Raw genomic sequence first — 17,937 nt, forward strand, 5'->3', positions numbered from 1 at the left:
AACTGTTATGTGGTGACACGGTATAGACTTTCTACAAGTCCTTATTATGGTTGATGAAGTGAATGTTTGTATTCTGCATGCTGAAGCAGGTATCGACACGGATAAAAACCTCACATTCTACATACTCCGTTTTTCTCTCCCATTTAAATAAGCAATAGGCTTTATGTAATACACTGTTCTCTGTTGACCTCATTTCATATGCACTTTTTTGTAGCATTGAGCAGTCTTGGTTAATTCTTTATGATCTCTCCCAGTGGATTCACATTTCTCCTTTTGTATTTGGAGATCAAGTATTATAGCTTTCAAGAGAAAGTTGTTTGAAAATTTGTTCACTATACACTGTGCATGCCTCATGCCCCAGAAATTATGCTTTGTAATTATTTTCTTCATTTATTGAATGATCTGTGTGATGCAGATTTTATTTTTCCAAGTTTTGAAATTGGCAGCAAGTTAGAGAGATTCTTTAGCATGCCAAGACTTAAGTAACTAAGCTTTACTCCTGCTTTCCAAGTTGAAGCTGGAGTGATCTGAGGAGTAAGAGTCAAGTTCATCATTGCTAATGAAATCCCTCAGACTTCCATCCCCATATTGCGTGGCCTACAAAAGAGGGCTATGATCATGGATTACTACCAGGCTAATTTTTGTAATATAGGGACCAATGGTTTCATATGAAAAAAAAATTTACTTCATTCTTTTATCACATGTCATTCCCGAGGTATGGAACTTTACTCCTGCTGAAATTGCACTGTCTTCTCTTAGCCAAGGAAATGAACCGTCCAGTTTATTAACTAAACAAAAAGTGACAGGAAACTTCATAAATATTTAAATAGGCTGCTATGAATTAAACATTGAGATGAAAAACTCACTCCATCATTAAGTACAGTGTTTAAATAAATAAATAAATAAACAAGTTCATGACAAATATTGCTAGGTAAATCAAATGTTTGAACTAATAATATATATCTTGGCTAATGCTTCAGATAATTACATTACACGTGTTTGGCCTATTAGACCAAAAGCATTGGGTTTTAATGAAACATTTGGTACTGTTTTTTTTTTTCTTTTTAATGTGTAAATGAGTAAACATAGTTGCTTCAGTCCTCAAAAACAAAGCTGTTAGCAGAAATACAGGTCCATGAGGGGCCGAGGATGTGGATCAGTGGTAGAGGGCTTCTGTAATTTCTGTAATGTGAACAAGGGCTACCTCTACTTAAAAAAAAAAAAAAAAGCTCAGCACAAATCACAGAAAATTAGGAGAACAGCAAGACCATCCAAAGGGCCAAATAATAAGAGTAAGAATGTCAGGCCTGGAGGCACATGCCTGTCATACCAGTACATGGGAACTGGAGGCAAGAACATTGAGTTTGAAGCCCAATGGGGCTACATAGGGAGACACTGTCTCTACAAACAAGAAAGGAACACCATTGTGGTAGTTCTCTCTCTCTCTCTCTTGCATCATCATCATTCAGTGGTTGTTGGCAGAGCGCCTGGAGCCTGCCAGGCCTGTTACAGAGACGGTGCTTAAGATGCAGCTCCTGTTCTGAAGGGGTTTGTAGTCCTTACCTCTACCCCTCCTCCCTGTCTACCTGCTGCATGGAGACGTGAAGTAGAGGGGAGAGATCATGGAACAGAAGTCTCAGGGGATCAGGATTTACATTCTCATTGTATCGTTGGTGGTGCAACTGTGTGGCTATGTTTTTACTAAGGCTCTTCACCACCAAGTACATATCATAATTCCTACTACATAGGACTTTTGCAAAATACTGTAAGATACCATTTATCAAATAGAGTACTAGTCTTATTTTTTTCTTTCCCAACTATAACATTTAGTAGAAAAACCATGAAATTTGAAATTATTTTATGAATTCTATGAAAAATATGCTAATAAATTGAGCATGCTGGTACATTTTAGCAATTGGGAGGTAGAAACAGGAAGATATGGAGATCAAGACAAGCCTTAGCTACATGGAGAGTTCAAAGCTAGCCTGGGTATCATAAGACTCTTTTTCTTTTTTTTCTTTCTTTACTGTTCTCTCCTTCCTTCCCTCCTTTTCTTTCTCTTTCTGTCCCCTTCTCTTTCTACTTTCTTCCTTTCCCTCCCCTTCCTTTTCTCCTGGCCCCCATGTATGTGTGCCTGCACACACAGGCATGTTTTCTGTTAGTTACTTACATGTTGCTGGTTACAAAATACCCGATAAAAACAACTCAAGGAAGGAAAAAGTTTACTTTGGTAGAGAAGTAATTATGGCAGGGGCTGGAGACTGGTCACATTACATTATAGTCAGGAAGCAGAGAGTGATTCGTACTCCACTCATTTTCTCCTTTTATTCACTCTAGACCTACACTTGGTGGTTCTTCCCACCTCAATTAACCAAATTTAGATTATCTCACAGGCGTGTGCAGAGGGTTGTCTCCTAAGTGGTTCTAGATACCATCAAATCTCAGTTGGGACTATCACAGTGTGTGTGTGTGCGCACGCGCGCGTGATTACTTTGTGCCATTCCATCCACACCTCAACCTATGAGGTAGGAATGAAGGATCTGGTGGTGGTCCCATTTTCAGATGGAGAGGCCAGGGCAAAGAAGGTGATGCTGTTTTCTAAAAGTCACATAACTACGTGTGTTCATCTTTACTGCCACCTTGATTGGACTGAGTGATGTACAGATTAGTAAAGCATACTTCTGAGTGTCTATGAGACTGTTTGGAGAGGTGATTAACTGAGGAGGGGGAGATCCACTAAAGGTGGGCAGTGCCAAACAAAGAGGCTGGCATTTGCACAGAATAAAAGAAATTATGATATTGATTTCCCTCTTTCTGCTTTCTGGTCCCCCTGAGATGAGCTGCTTTATTTTCCTAATTTCCTCACTGCAGTGGACTGAAACCACAAGCCCAAGCAAACTTTCTCTCAGGTGTATGTCACTGTAACACAGCTGGTATGTGATGGGGACAGGATATGTTAGCTGAAGTACGGCTCCACAGTGACAGCTCTTGGCACTGCACCTTCAAGTCAACTGACTCAGGGCTCAGACTTAGTCTCCTCCTTCTGTGATGCCCTTGCAGTTTTCCTGAAGGTTCTTTTGGGAAAATTTGCTACTAAAAAGTAAGAGAGACACATTTTCTCTTTTGGTGGAGACTCTCTTAGAGTTGAGTGCACTTGACAGGAATTGGCTACTCAACCACCAGAGGCTGTAGATGGGGAGAATCATTCTGTGACACAAACACAAGCATCTGTGGTCTCACAATCCTGTATGCTCTGAAAATTAAGGCCTTGAGAAGCTTTCCATTCATGTGGGTTATGCCTATGGATATCTGTTTACTTATGAGACAGTCTCACTCTGCAGCCAGGCTGACCTAAAATTCACTTTGTAGCGCAGGCTAGTCTGATATCATGGCCACCCACCTGTCTCAGCCTCCAATGTGCAGGCATTATAGAGGTGAGTCACCTGGCCTGGATGTCTATGGAGATCTGTCACAGTGCAAATGAAAATTGTGTGGCCGTAGTGAATTCCAGGTCAGCCTGGGCTAGAGTGAGACTCTACCTTGAAAAACAAAAACCAAACAACAACAACAACAACAACAAAACAAACCCTAAAATTGTATGGTAGCAATGCACCTCTGTGGTCAGGCTTAGGCTTGACATTGATTTCTTGCTTAGCCATGCTAAGGTGATGATGGATTGGATTTCCAGAATGTGACAAAGAAAATAACCAAGAACAATGATAGCCACAAGAAAGTGAACCCTGGGCTCATCGCCATACACATATACACAAAAAGTTAAATTGAGAAATTAAAATTATACACTCAATATTAGCTATTATTAATATAAATAACCATTTTCAAATGGAAACAGCTCCTTTTGTATTCAGTCTGTTGCAGTAGTATACCTGGTTTACCTCTGAAAAGCTCATGAGAGACTTAGTGGAAAAGTTTGATGTCTGGGATTCCCCCCACACACACTCCTTTTTTTAATGGGCGCACTAGGGCCTCCAGCCACTGCAAAAATAACTCTAGATACAAGCACCACCTTGTGCATCTGGCTTCCATGGGTACTGCGGAGTCAAACCTGGGTCCTTTGGCTTTGCTGGCAAGTACCTTAACCGCTAACCCATCTCTCTAGCCCTGATTTCTGGGACTTCTTAAAAATATGTCCTTGCCAGATTCTCTGGACCATAGCTTGAAAACAGCAGCTTCTTAATATGTCTGGTATACTGATGTGTAGACTTTGAACTATTGTTGATAGGGTACAAAAATCAGCAAGGCAGAAGGAACAAGAGGTAATTGGTTGAATGTTCTTAGCAACTAAATGAGGATACCCAGGGTAAACCCCAAAGACAGAATCTTGATAACATGCTTTTTAATCAGACTACGAGCCAATAATGATTGTTTTACTCCACAAACACAATGGGACTGGGCTTTGTATTAAATATGCTAGAGAGATTTGGGTTTCTATCTGTGGCTTGTTTTCATATATTTAATGTGTTCAATGTTAAAGGAGACTAGGGGTTAATAGGTGCAATCTGAGGAATGCACAGAGTAGCAAAGGCCCCACTCCCATGGCTGTGACCCTGGCTGGTATCTAGGCCTTAGTGTATTGCATAGTAAGGTAATTATAGTAGCAGACACATGGTGGTAGTGAGGCAGTGCTCATTATAAAATGAACTTCACAAACGTCTTCTGTATCGGGGGATCTTCTCTTTCTCCTTTCCCTTCTCCTTCTCCCATTTTACAGCAAGAATGGTTGGGCCATTTCCAAATCGCACAGTCATTGAGTACCTGGATGATAGGTAAGCCTGTGGCTCTAAAGTCCATGTCTACCTCCCCAACCACATAATGTTTTGTAGCCTTTCAGTACCAGTCTTACTCCTTTATGACAATGAAAGGAACTTTCATGTATGTAAAAGGGAACCTGATACATTCTAAGCACACACACTCATAGACACTATTCTTTCTCTTCTTCCTGTTTGGCTCCATTCTAACTTCTAATCTTTGGTTCTTAAAAAATCCATGAGTTATTTCTGTTAGACTCCCTCACCATCCTTTAAATTGCTGGTCTGAGTCCCCCACCCCCAAGCATGTGGGCTGGTACCATTGTATGTCAGACTTCATATTGGGTGCTTGAACTTTCTTCAGCTTTGGGGACCCCTGACAGGACCACTCTGCATTCTGACTGGAGTTATTCCACCATGGCTTTCATTATTGTTTAATGTGACCATAATTTCTTATTATTCTTAAATTTTTCTGTCAGGAAAAATGGGGCTAGGTGCTGGAAACATTAGTATATGAATGATTTGTTATTTTTTTCAGAGTTTCAGATTGCCAAAAGATAAAACAGGCACCACAAGGATTGGAGACCTGGCACCCCAAGACATGAAGAAAGTTTGTCGTTTAGTCTTGATTGAGCTGACGGCCCTCTATGATGTGCTGGGTGTTGAACTCAAACAACAGAAAGCTGTGAAAATCAAAACAAAAGGTACACTTGGATTTATTTCTAAAGTAGCAAAAATAGACTTGGCTATTTAGCAGCATTATTGGTGGGGGTATATGAGAAATACTTGCAAAATGAACCAACACTTGAATAAGTCTAGAGTTCACATTCAGAAACATTGTCTTCAAAAAATAACTTAATTCTTACAGAGGGAGATTGTGATTGAATCAATTATAATTCCTGTGCCATATATATATATAACTGTATATATATATATATTTTTTGCACCTGTCCTGTGAGCCATATCCTGCAGGATGGCAGGCGTGCCTGTGGTGCCCGCGGTGCCCGCCACCCTACTGTCCACTGTGCTGGACATGGAGCAACCTTTCCTATGAGAGTTGCTGAGTGGCCAGGCTGTGAACCAGCATTTGATCACCTCTATGGGCCTTAATATCCTCGCTTCTGTTCATTATTCCCACACAAATATCAAGGTGCCTGACTTCTCTGACTACTGACATACTGAAGTTTTAGGTAACACAAAATCTTCTAAAGAGAGCAGCAAGGCTAGAACAGGCTTCTACTATTTGGCAACTGTGGCTATTACTGTGGGTGCTGGCTATGGTGCCTAGAAAGTAAGCCTGTATTTCGTTTCCAGCATGAGTGCTTCTGCTGATATATTGGCTATGTCAAAAGTCAAAATCCAGTTGTTCGATATTCTAGAAGGCAAGAGCGTGGCTTTCAAATGGAGAGGCAAGTCCCTGTTTGTGTGCCCTGGGACCAAGAGTGAGCTTGATCTGGAAGCTGAAGTGTCCCAGTTGACAGACCCGCAGCATGATTTAGAGAGAGTAAAGAAACCAGAATGGATTATCGTGACAGGTGTTTGCGCTCACCTTGGTTGTATACCCACTGCAAATGTGGGAGGCTTTGGTGGCTATTACTGCCCTTGCCCTGGGCCGTACTATGATGCATCTGCACGATCAGGGAGGGGCCTGCACCTCTCAACCTTGTAGTGCACTTCTGTGAGTCACCAGTGATGATGAAATGGTTGTTGGTTAAATACTTGGACTCAAGGCCTAGCCTTCTTTTTGTCTTCATGTACCCTCAGAAGTATTGTGAGAACAGGCCTTGTGTACTACCAAGTTGATTTAGAATATTTAAGAATTGTTAATAATGGATTTGCAAACATTAATGTGAAGTAAGTTGGATTGTTGGTTACCATCAAGCATTCACAATAAAATCACTGTTAAACCTTCAAAAAGGGGGCTAAAGAGATTGCTTAGTGGCTAAAGCATTTGTCTGTGAAGCCAAAGGACCTACGTTCAATTCCCCAGGACCCACATAAGCCAGATGCACAAGGGGCACCTGTGTCTGGAGTTCATTTGCAGTGGCTACAGACCCTGGTGTGCTTATTCTCTCTCTGTCTGTCTCTCTTCTCTCTCGCACTGTCTGCTTGCAAATAAATAAATAAATATTTTTAAATTTATTTTTTTAAAAAAGAAAGATAGATAGAAGTATACCAAGGTTGGGAAGGTTGCTCAATGGTTAAAGGAACTTTTGCTGACCCAGGTTCAATTCCCAAGCCACCCACATATGCTGAACACTAAGAGTGGTGCAGGAATCTAGTATACTTTTGTAAAGCTGGAGGCCCTGGCATGACCCCCCCCACACACATACATATATATACACACACACGAGTAAATAAAACATTCAAAAATAGAAAAGAAAGACAGATAGCTTTGGTAAGCATATCTATTTCTAAAATCAGATCTTGAAAACTGACCTTAAGCTGGTTGATCCTAAGTGATCAATTTTGCTTATTCATCAGAAGGGAAATTTGAGGTAATTGGTGTCTATCTCTTTGATCACCCACATTTGATTTTTAATTACTTCCCAGAAACATTCTTTTCCCTATTGATAATGTCTTTGTGATCTACAATACCACTAGAGAATAGTCATCCTACAGATGGGTAGCTCTAGTTTTTCTGCAAGTAGCTTATTTTTCTTCTTACATTAAAAGAGTTTATTTTTGAAAATATGAAAAGAGACCTGTCTGTATTTTTTTTCTCTCCATTCTTGTTCAGGAAATCCAACTAATTTTGTACTGACTTCACTGTTTAGGGATCTCTGTCCTCTTGTTTAACCTTGCCAATATCTCCTAAAGCTCCACCAAGAAGCAGGATCATTGAGTTGCTATGGTAACATTAGCCAAGACAAGCATTTACCTGATTTAAGGTTTAGAGACAGTCTCTTGGAAGGACTAAGTATACCTTCTTGTTTTTCCTTACTGCCCCCGGTCATGGTGGACTCTTAAGGACCTCAGTCCATGCTCAGCTGTTTCTTGGAGGATTTTAGCTTGCCTCTTGGGATGGTGAATTTCTGAGTTAAATGGTACGTTTGGTTTTCTCTAAATCTGTTGTAAGAATGAAGACTTCAAATGCTTTTTAGAGGCCATTATGAAGCCATCTCAAGTTATAAAATAAAAGTATAATTTGAAGAATTGTGACTGAGTGCTGAAGATTTTTAAAATGGCTTACAGAGATGATTTTGTCCTAATTTTTGCTTTTATTATGTTTTAGTGTTACATCCTAACAGGGAGATATTAAAGCATTCTTGTTACTGCTGTCACTGTTTAAATGGAAACAGTAGAAGTTCGTTCTTGTTTGTTAAAAATAACTATAGCTTTTATCCAATATATTAATATTATACCCTGAGTGCTTGGAAATTTTGAGAATACATTCTTTCATGATTCTCAAATTGCAAGAGTTAGTTACTAGTATTCTGTTGTATGGCTTCTCAGTGCCCAGTGTCTGCCTTGTACCTCAGGACCATCCCTTATCCATGTTCATAAATAAACACTATTTCCTAAAGGACAGCACCATCACTTCTTTGGTAATGAACCACTCAGGAACTATGGAGGAGAGGTTCTACTTAGGAGCTGTGCTTATTCCAGATGCAAGGCATATGATACTAGTTTAGAAAATTTGTATTACCTGTCATTTCTTCTGGAACTTTCCCCAAATATATGTTAAAAAAAATGTAAAAATACTAAGTATCTACTATGTTTTCTAAAGAGAAACAATGTGAATTGGACTCACAGAATTGGATATCTTAAAGTGCACATATTTTTTTCTAGCTGCATTGTAAGGTATTGAATGCCTGCTAAATATGGAAGAAAGATGTGGCAACTGAGTATATGACTGAACTTTTAATTTGATTGTACTTAACTATTGGAGTATGCTGTGTTCTCACACCAGTCTTTTTCTTTTGCAACCCTCTACCCTTTTCTGATTATTTCAGTATTTATTGGAACTTATTTGTTTAGTTACTTTTCCCTCCTAGATTATTCTATAAGGTAGGTCCAAATTTTGTTATTGGCTTGTGTCTACCTAGTGACCAGCTGGCATCATGTTTTTAGTAGGAGATCAATAATAAGTCAATTAAATGACAAATGACAAAGTCAGAAATCTTGTGGCTTTATTTTTACACTTTTATGTTAACATTTTGTAGATCAATGAAAGTGAAGATGTTTTGTTTTCTCATTGCAGATTCTGGTCTTTTTGGTACTCCTTTAGCCATATTATTAGAACAAGATCAAAAGAAAGTGCCAGGAACACGAATACCCTTGATCTTTCAAAAAGTAAGTAGTTCTGAACTGGTCAGTGTAGGAAGAACATACTTTTCAGCTATTAGAGTTTTTTTTTTTAATTGTTCATTCATACTCTGATAGCTTTCCAATTGATATGCTGTTTTATTTTGTACTTTGATTTTCTATTCAGGAGGCAAATTTGTTTCAAGGGCTCATAATTTTTATTTCATGGTGATGCTTTCTATGTCATTACTGTAACTATGATTACCTGGCATCATTTTCCTGTCTTATATTAGCTGCCTTCGTATAATTGAGATTTCAATTCTGTAATACATAGAAGTGGGAACCGCTTATAAATTTCCAGGGAATTGAATCCTTATGAATATTTCATGCATGTATGTATTTCCCAAGCTTTCCTATTTATAGTGAGGATGTCCAATTTAATTTACCAGTGCCTATGTCCAAAGTAGGCAAAGAAACCATAAAGTAGAATTAGAAAATGATTGCTAAACTATCAAGTCACTTGTGTAGTCAACACTCAATTATTCATAAGGGGATTATCTGTAGCAATAAAAAAATATCAGCTCAACTTCTGAGCCATCATTATTCTGAAGCACAGATTACATTGCTGGAAGCTGGAGGATGCACAGTGTAGAAAAACAGTCCACATTGCAGACTACCCAAGCTATAGATGCTTCACAACAATGCAGACATGTTTGTTTTTGAAATTTCTGAGGACAGTAGAAATTAGGTTGTAATTGATTGATGTTGCAAACCATCCAATCCTAAGGGTCAGTGTAATTGGTACATGTTCTCCTTTGATTCCAAATGAGTCATTTCCCTGTCTTACATGCTAGCTGTTGGTGCTTTGTTCCTTTTGTTTCCCAGTATACAGACCCATAGCTCACCGTGTTTCCTGATGGATGTTCTGCATGTGAGCTTTGTCCAGCCACTGTGGGAGGAAACTGTATCTATCTGTATGAATGCTTGAGTGCTGTTCTTGTTATTAAAAGTGGCCAGTACAGACAGGCTACATATTAATTTATGATAAATAAAATTGCTTATTTTTAAACTTCTTTATGGTTAATGAAATTGAAGCTTTTGTCATGGATGGATAACCACAGAAAAGAAATAGAATTCATCTATAACCCCATCATTCAAACAAGTACTGTTAATGCTGGGCATACATTTTTCTACTTTTTCTTTCGTGTGTTTTTTTTTAACTTTATTTTTATCTATTTGTTTGAGAGAGGGAAAGGGGGAGGGAGAGAATTGGCATGCCAGGGCTTCCAGCCGCTGCAAACGAACTCCAGATGTATGCACCACTTTCTGTATCTGGCTTATGTGGGTTCTGGGGAATCAAACCGTGGTCCTTTGGCTTCACAGGCAAGTGTCTTAAGTGCTAAGCCATCTCTCTGGCCCTCTTAGGATTTTTTAAAAAATTAAAACAGAAAAGCTTTAAGAGGGCTAGAAAGAGTGCTTAGTGGTTAAAGCTCTTGCCTGAAAAAGTCTAACTATCTAAGTTCAATTCCCCAACCCATATAAAGCCAAATGCACAAAGTGGCTCATGAATTTGGAGATCATTGTCTAGAGGCCCTGGTGTACTCATTTTCTCTCCTCTATCTCTTTCTACTTTCAAGTAAGTAAATAAAATCTGCATAAGGTTGGAGAGATAATTTAGCAGTTAAGCCACTTGCCTGGAAAGTCAAAGGACCCAGGTTTCATTCCCCAATACACACGTAAAGCCAGCTGCACAAGGTGGCACAAGTATCTGAATTCCCTCTGCAGTGGCTAGAAACCTTGGTGTGCCCATAGTATATCTGTCTGTCTTTCTCTCTCAAATAAATAAGTAAATAAATAAATAAATGGAATTGTGTAGCTATAAAAAAATCTACATAATCCCATCCTACACCCTTCCTTGTTCTCCTACTCCCCCTCCACTGGACCTTCATTTCTTTTCTACTACTCCATATTCTATATTGTTTTGTTTTTTCCTCCTCTTTGTCTTCCATGAAAACCTGTTGGTAGGACTAATGTTATATGCAGGTATTATATGGGTTATGACAGCCACTGTGAGGTCATGCACACAATGATCACTTTATGTGGGAGACAGTATTCCAAAGTACTTCTCCCCATCTTTTGGTTCTTATATTCTTTTTGTTTTGTTTTGTTTTGTTTTTGCGAGGTAGGGTCTCACTCTAGTCCCAGGCTGACCTGGAATTCACTATGGTGTCTCAGGGTGGCCTTGAACTCATGGCAATCCTCCTACCTCTGCCTCCCAAGTGCTGGGATTAAAGGTGTGCGCCACCATGCCTGGCCTTATATTCTTTTTAAACTTAATTTATTCATTTGAGAGACATACAAAGAGACAATGGGTATGCTAGAGCCTCCAGACTTGTGCCACTTTGTGCATATGGCTTTATGTGGATTCTGGAGCATTGAACCTGGGCTGTCAGGCTTTGCAAGCAAGTGCCTCTAACCATTTAGCTATCTTCCCAACCCCAGTTATTACATTCTCCTGTACTAATCAGACTCAACCCTGCTTAGCTTTCAAGATCAGAAGAGATGGGGTATATTCGGAATGGTATGGCCATAGACCCTGGTTCTTAAATTCTTTCTGCCATCATTTCCTCTATAGTCCCTGAGCCATTTGCAAATGTGATAGAGGTGTCTCATTAAATGCTGAGCGCTCAACTTCTTCTAAACACTTTAACAAGTATTGAGTCTCCCCAGCAGCTATCAAATGCTTGAATATATAGACATAGACATAGGCATAAGTAATTAGGGGGCAATTTGATAGGTATAATATATCTATGTGTCCAACATCAGTAGTAGCAGTGTAACTCTCTCAGGCATAGTCTTATGACTAGTTTTTCACTGGCAGACATGAATTCTGTCATCCAGTGGGCCTCAAATCCTATCTGAAAGCAGATAGGTTCCCCCCATAGCAGACACACCACTATTGCACTACTGGGCTCAGCTTGCCTAACTGGCTAGTTATTTATGTAGCTCACAAGGTCCACTGCTGGTTAAAACTGCTGGTGAATTTTCTTCTCCAGCAGGCTGTATAGCACTTTTTGTTGTTGTTTGTTTGAGCAAGAGTGAGTTACTCTCACATAACAGTGGAGTAGATGTCTTTGCAAAGCAAGAATCTCTATACCATTCTCCTGAGTTTATTACTTAAGATGCTCTAAAGAAATAGACTTAACATAATATGTATAGAAAGAGATAAAAAGATTTATTTTAAAGAATGTGCTCATACAGTATGGGATATGATAAGTCTAATACATATGGAACAAGCCAGTAGGCTAGAAACTCAGGCCCGAGTTGATGCTGCAATCTTAAGGGAGAGTTACCTCTGTGTGTGCCTTCCCCTAATGAGATGAGCATCACCACACTGCAGAGAGCAATCTGCTTTAATTTACTTTAACTCTGGAATTTGAATGTCATTCACATTGCTGTCATGGAAAGATCTACACAATGGACTCTTACACTAACCACGTTGGCACACATAGATCACCATCACACCAGGGAAGTCTGCTCAGCTGGAGTTATCATAAATAAGGTTCAGGGAAGCTTCCTGAGGAGGCAAAGCCTTGCTTCTGACCTCTTAACAAATCCTCCTGTGTCCTTTCTTTAGAAATGTTAATTTCATGTATTTACAAGTTTGTTCTCTTCAGCATTCTAGAGACTCTGGCTGTCTACTAGGGTTTTGGATAATAGCCTTAAGGGTTTTCTGTTTATATATAAAGTGAAGGGAAACAAAAAGAGCTTACTGGTAGGTAATATTCATTGGTTTACCTCCACTGCAATTTAGGAGTAATAAGCCATAATGATTTTGAGAAATGTCCTTTGATTTATTAGCTAACAGCCCCATAAGGCCTGCTCCTCGATTTTGTAAAAAGGACCAAAGAAAACCACTGATTTGCAAAAATGTTCACCACCAGTCTTCAGAGAATTCTGCTTTAATTGTGGAGGGAATATACTCCAAAAGAGCATTAAAAAACCTTATCCAATGTCAATTAATTTCATCTTTTACATTCTTTAAAATTCTGTTGTTTTGCTGAGAGGCATAGAATTCAAACCATAGTCTCAGAAGGGACTGGGAAAATAGGATTGTTCATTTAAATTTGTGGAAAAGGTGCATTTATAACCAAAATTTCAAGTCTAATGTTTTTACTGTCAAACTTATTGACTCAGACATCTGTGGGTCAAAGAAGTCTGACTTTATTTTCATTTTATTTTTCAGTTCACATAAGAATATATAATATCTATTTTGAGAAATATTATGAATTACTGATTAATTATAGATACCTGCATTATTAGAAATAGTGTAATTAAGTATAGTTATTGCATAGCTCCATTATAAGTCTAGAAAATAAAAGGAAAACTACATATATATTAATTATATTTTAATAATTTAACTAAAATGTTATTTCCTAAGTTAGAGAGACAAGAGTTAACATATGGCATTCTTTCAGACAATATTTGTATACATAACAATTGATGCTGATATTTAGCTTTAGTGAGTACTAAAAGACTTAAACATAAAAATTTCAGAAATTACTCATATTCTGTTATCTAGAAATCATAATTTGCTTCTGTATTTAATGAAAGTGAAAGGCATATACTGCTGACAACCAAATTACTCTAACAGCCACCATATAATTTTAGTTTAAAAGGATATGTAAATAATATGAATATTTAAAATAAGGTAAAATAAAATGAAAATTGTTTCTATATCAATATTTATAAATTTGGCACTAACTGCTTCATTGACAAAAGTTCACCTAATCTCAAATAATCCATACATATTTTTTGCTATGAGTTTCTATCTAGTGTAATTTGAAAAATGTGGTCTTGGAGAATTTTGAGTTAAAACAACAACATATTCTTGACTGGTCAGTTTACTTTAGCCAATGAGAAAACCCTTGGGAGTCTTTTGAGAGCACTCTTAGCTTCTTTTCTGACTCCCTCAATATCATCCTTTGGTCAAAATCTAGTTGAAGAATAGAAGAAGTAAGATGATAAAGTGAAATCTGCCATCAGTTCCTGGGTCTACACACTACTGTGTACCTAATTTTACAACATTTGCACAATGGTTCATGGACCTCTATGATGATAGCATGCTTAGCCTCAAGCTCTAGCCTAAACTAGCTCTAGAGTCTCATCTTCTAGAGCTAGTTTAGGCTTCTCTGAAAAAAAATTACATTCTTCTACATGCTAGAATATTTTGCCCCTTAGGGTATGTAGAGAATATTATACTAAGAGATGTAGGATGATTATGTGTATTTTAAATTTTTATTATTAAATTTTTATTGGGAGCTTTAATATATGAACATACTAAAAATTGACCATATTCTCAATGAATTATCCTTTTTATGTTCCCTCTCCCTGTCCCTGTTCCCATAAGGGCCCTCTTCAATAGGGTATTTGGTAGTAGTTACTGTGGGGTCATATATGCATGCACTAGCCAGTTCCTGTACAATGCCTTGGAGGACACCTTCCCTCCCTGTGGCTCTCACATTCTTTTTCCCCCCTCTTCCATTTCCTGAGCCTTGGAGGAAGTGTTAGAAGTCTCCTTTAGTGTTGAGCTCTTCATAGCCTTTGATTTTATGCTTTCACGAGTTTTCAGACTGTTCAGTATCTACCAGCATCCCTTGGAGAAGGTTTTCAGGCTAGCTGTGAGAGCAGTAGTTGTGTTTAATCTGCCTTTTCCTCTTTATTATTTCCTGGACACTGACAGGTGAGAAAGCGATGACCCTTCTGAAGCTAAGCTTTCTCTTCTTTTCATTCTGATGGGTCTTCCTAAAGTAGAAGAAGACTTTTGTGAAAAGGCTATAGGTTATGAAAGGAAAAGACGATGCTAAAGAATGTCCTGTGTTTAAGCAAAGGATATTGACATTGACTTCCTTATAAACAGCAGAAGAATATCCTTGGTAAATTCTGAGCACAGCCCAGGGAATGCCTTCTAAGGTTTCCAGTGGGAAAATCACCCTACCAAGCTGAAATTCTAATCATCCTCATAGCTTTCAACATTTCCTCACTGAAATTTCCTTGCTTATCTTATTTTTTGTGAATTTCTGGGTTTAATTTTTTTTTTTCCTTTTGGTTCTTTTAGTTTGTTTTGTTTTGTTTCTTGAGGTAGGGTCTCACTCTAGCCCAGGCTGACCTGGAATTCACTATGGAGTCTCAGGGTGGCCTCAAACTCATGGCAATCCTCCTACCTCTGTCTCCTAAGTGCTGCGATCAAAAAGCGTGTGCCACTATGCCCAGCTGGCTTTGATATTTTTTCATAAAGTCCTTTATTTTAGTGGGATTCTGGAGTAAATCTGTCTATATTTATTAGGAATTGGGTATTATTTAGAAGTCCAATTTCGAAGTCATTTTTAAGCTTACCACCAAAGTTTTAAAATGATTATTAGGAAACAATTTTTTCTTTATATCATAATTCTTTCTTGGAACCAAGTAAGCATGATAATGTAAAATGTGCAAATACTAAAATTCCACGTGATTTATTTGATTGCACCATGTATGTTTCTGGAAAAGCAGAAGAAAGATGCCATCAGTTGCTTTTACCCAGTGAAAATGCTCACTCTTTGTTCATGTGGAGAACCACAGCTGTGGTGTAAAATTAAGCATTTCTTTCACAAATGGGAACAAGACCCAACTTCTTCTAAATTACAACTAAGTTTTTTACATTTGTAGTTTTGAAGGATGGTGGTTCAGTCACATTCAACACCTCATAAAATCTAGTTTGCATGCCACTGTAGTCAGCTTCCATTTATTGGTATGTGAAACAGATGTTAAATTGTACCTGTTACAGATTTCATGTTTTTCACTCTATCCACAGCTGATTTCTCGAATTGAAGAGGGGGGTTTGGAAACTGAAGGCCTTTTACGAATACCTGGAGCTGCCGTAAGAATCAAGGTAACAACTTTCTCCTTCTGCTAATGTACAGTTTTATTGTTTAATTAAGCTTTTGCATTTTAAAAGCCAACTTATCCTCCTACCCCTTATTCTTGTCCTTAGCAATGTGGATAAAATAAAACAGTAAAACCTCCTAACCTTCAGGTTTCTTTACAAATCCACGTTTGCTTTTTTCCTGTAAGATTTTAGATTTTTAAATCCCATATCACCTGTAATTTCACTATGGTAAAAAGAGCAGGATGACACAAAATGTTAGTAAGTGGCTGTATGAGAGTCAGGACAAATAGTAGCAATGAGATTTTTTATCTGTAAAAGAGCAGGGGCGTAGGACTCTAGGCTGGGAATGTAAAATAAGATGGTTTCAGCTACCTTCTTGATAGTTTTACTGTGGGCAAGATAGCCTGAATCTGACTGGTAACAAAGGAAAGGTGATTTCTTGACTCCCCCGTGTGTCCTTGCCCTTTCTTTTCCCTCTAGTTGTCATTTTCTTCCCACCATCCCAGAGTATGTCCCCCTGCTGTGTTCATCTGTGTGCTCCAATAATGCCTGCATTTAATACACAATGAAGTTGGAGTGAGTCTGCAGGCAATGTGAAGTACAAATGCCTGTGAAAGTTTGAATGTAGAAAGAGATTCCTACTTTGAATTATATCTATATTTAAAAAATTTATCTAGAAAAACAATTTTGGATAGCAGTCATCAGTCTCTTATCCTCAACTACTAAATTTCTTTTACCATCACCTTCTAAATTTAGATTCATTCTAAACTGAGAGGACATAAGAAACTATGCATTTCTAATGTTTGTCTCCCTGAATTTGAAAATCTATTAGAAAACAGATGGAAGGAAAGATCTTTTCTGCTCATGTTTTTAGGACATATTCTATCTGAAAACCTTAGAGCTGATCAGAGCACAATGATCTCAGTGGGGGACACACCATCCTTGCCTGTGATCCTCAGCTGTGGTGTTCCCAGGATTAGAGTTAGAATTCTTGTGCTCCACAGTCAGCATCACTTGCTTATTCAGATGAGATCAGTTGCATTCAGAGTGGTATGTCTTTAGATTCACTTGCTTATTCAGATAAAGTTCCTTACATGAAGATGCTGGGTTCAGCCTCCTTGACTCTTCTTGCATAGTAACTTCATTTTCATAGGATTCTTATAACCTCACACACAGGTATCTGGATGTGTCTTTCTGGCTCCTTTGTAGGACTTGATTTTGCATTTCACAGAAGTGACCAATCAGAGGTAACCTCTATTTAAGCCTAGATAAATGAGACTAATAGAGTCAACGTGTGTGTTTTGTTTACTGCCTGGGCATACAGGCCCTCCAAACTCTTTTGTTGTGCTCCTGAGCAGGATAACTTTCTGTTGCCTAGCTTCATTTTCTGCCATCTATGCCAAGCTCACCATCCATCATTGTCATTGTGCTTGATTCTGAGATTAGTTTTGAAAAGTACATTTTCTTACATGGAACGAGCAACATGATTTCAGGTGACTTAGGTCATTGTGTTCATTTACTCCTATAATCCCACTACTCAGGAGGCTGGGGCAAGAGGATTCCTCAGAGTTCAAGGCCAGACTGGACTAATCAGTATCAGGTCAGCTAGAGTTACAAAACAAAAGCCCTAAAACCATGTCAGTAAGAGTAGTGCTTCTCAAGGGTATATTCAGAGCACCTGGGCCTACCCTAACAGAGTGGGACAGATACAGAGTCAAAATAGGTTGACATTAGTAAACAATAGTGAATATAACATGCATTTTACTTTGTAATGGCAGCTAACTATAATTTCTAAGATGTACAGGTAAGTGGACTCAGCTGGGTCAACTATTCAACCCAGCCTGTTGTCATAAGCTAGGGCCCTGATAAATAAGTTAAAGGTAACCAGTAAAATTTTGGTTGCCTGTTTTTCTGCTTGCCTGATGAGTTTTTCTGTACTCCTCTCTTTTGTCAATTTTTCCCTTTCTCTACCCTTTCTCTCCCCATCTTTTTCCCTAT

At 38.4% G+C, this 17,937-nt stretch overlaps 1 protein-coding gene and 1 pseudogene across 2 annotated transcripts in view; both read left to right on the forward strand.

The window, feature by feature from the left end:
* Arhgap18 (Rho GTPase activating protein 18) overlaps positions 1-17,937 on the forward strand; it is a 163,100-nt gene that overhangs the window by 111,351 nt on the left and 33,812 nt on the right. For both annotated transcript variants that reach the window (XM_004651216.3, XM_045159220.1), the window contains exons 6-8: positions 5,305-5,470; positions 8,971-9,062; positions 15,865-15,942. In XM_004651216.3, the coding sequence (XP_004651273.1) occupies positions 5,305-5,470; positions 8,971-9,062; positions 15,865-15,942 (336 nt within the window). The remainder of the gene's footprint in view (positions 1-5,304; positions 5,471-8,970; positions 9,063-15,864; positions 15,943-17,937) is intronic.
* LOC105944743 lies at positions 5,560-6,481 on the forward strand (annotated as a pseudogene).

This window comes from Jaculus jaculus, chromosome 9 (genome assembly GCF_020740685.1).
Source record: "Jaculus jaculus isolate mJacJac1 chromosome 9, mJacJac1.mat.Y.cur, whole genome shotgun sequence".
NCBI classification, from domain to species: Eukaryota; Metazoa; Chordata; class Mammalia; order Rodentia; family Dipodidae; genus Jaculus; species Jaculus jaculus.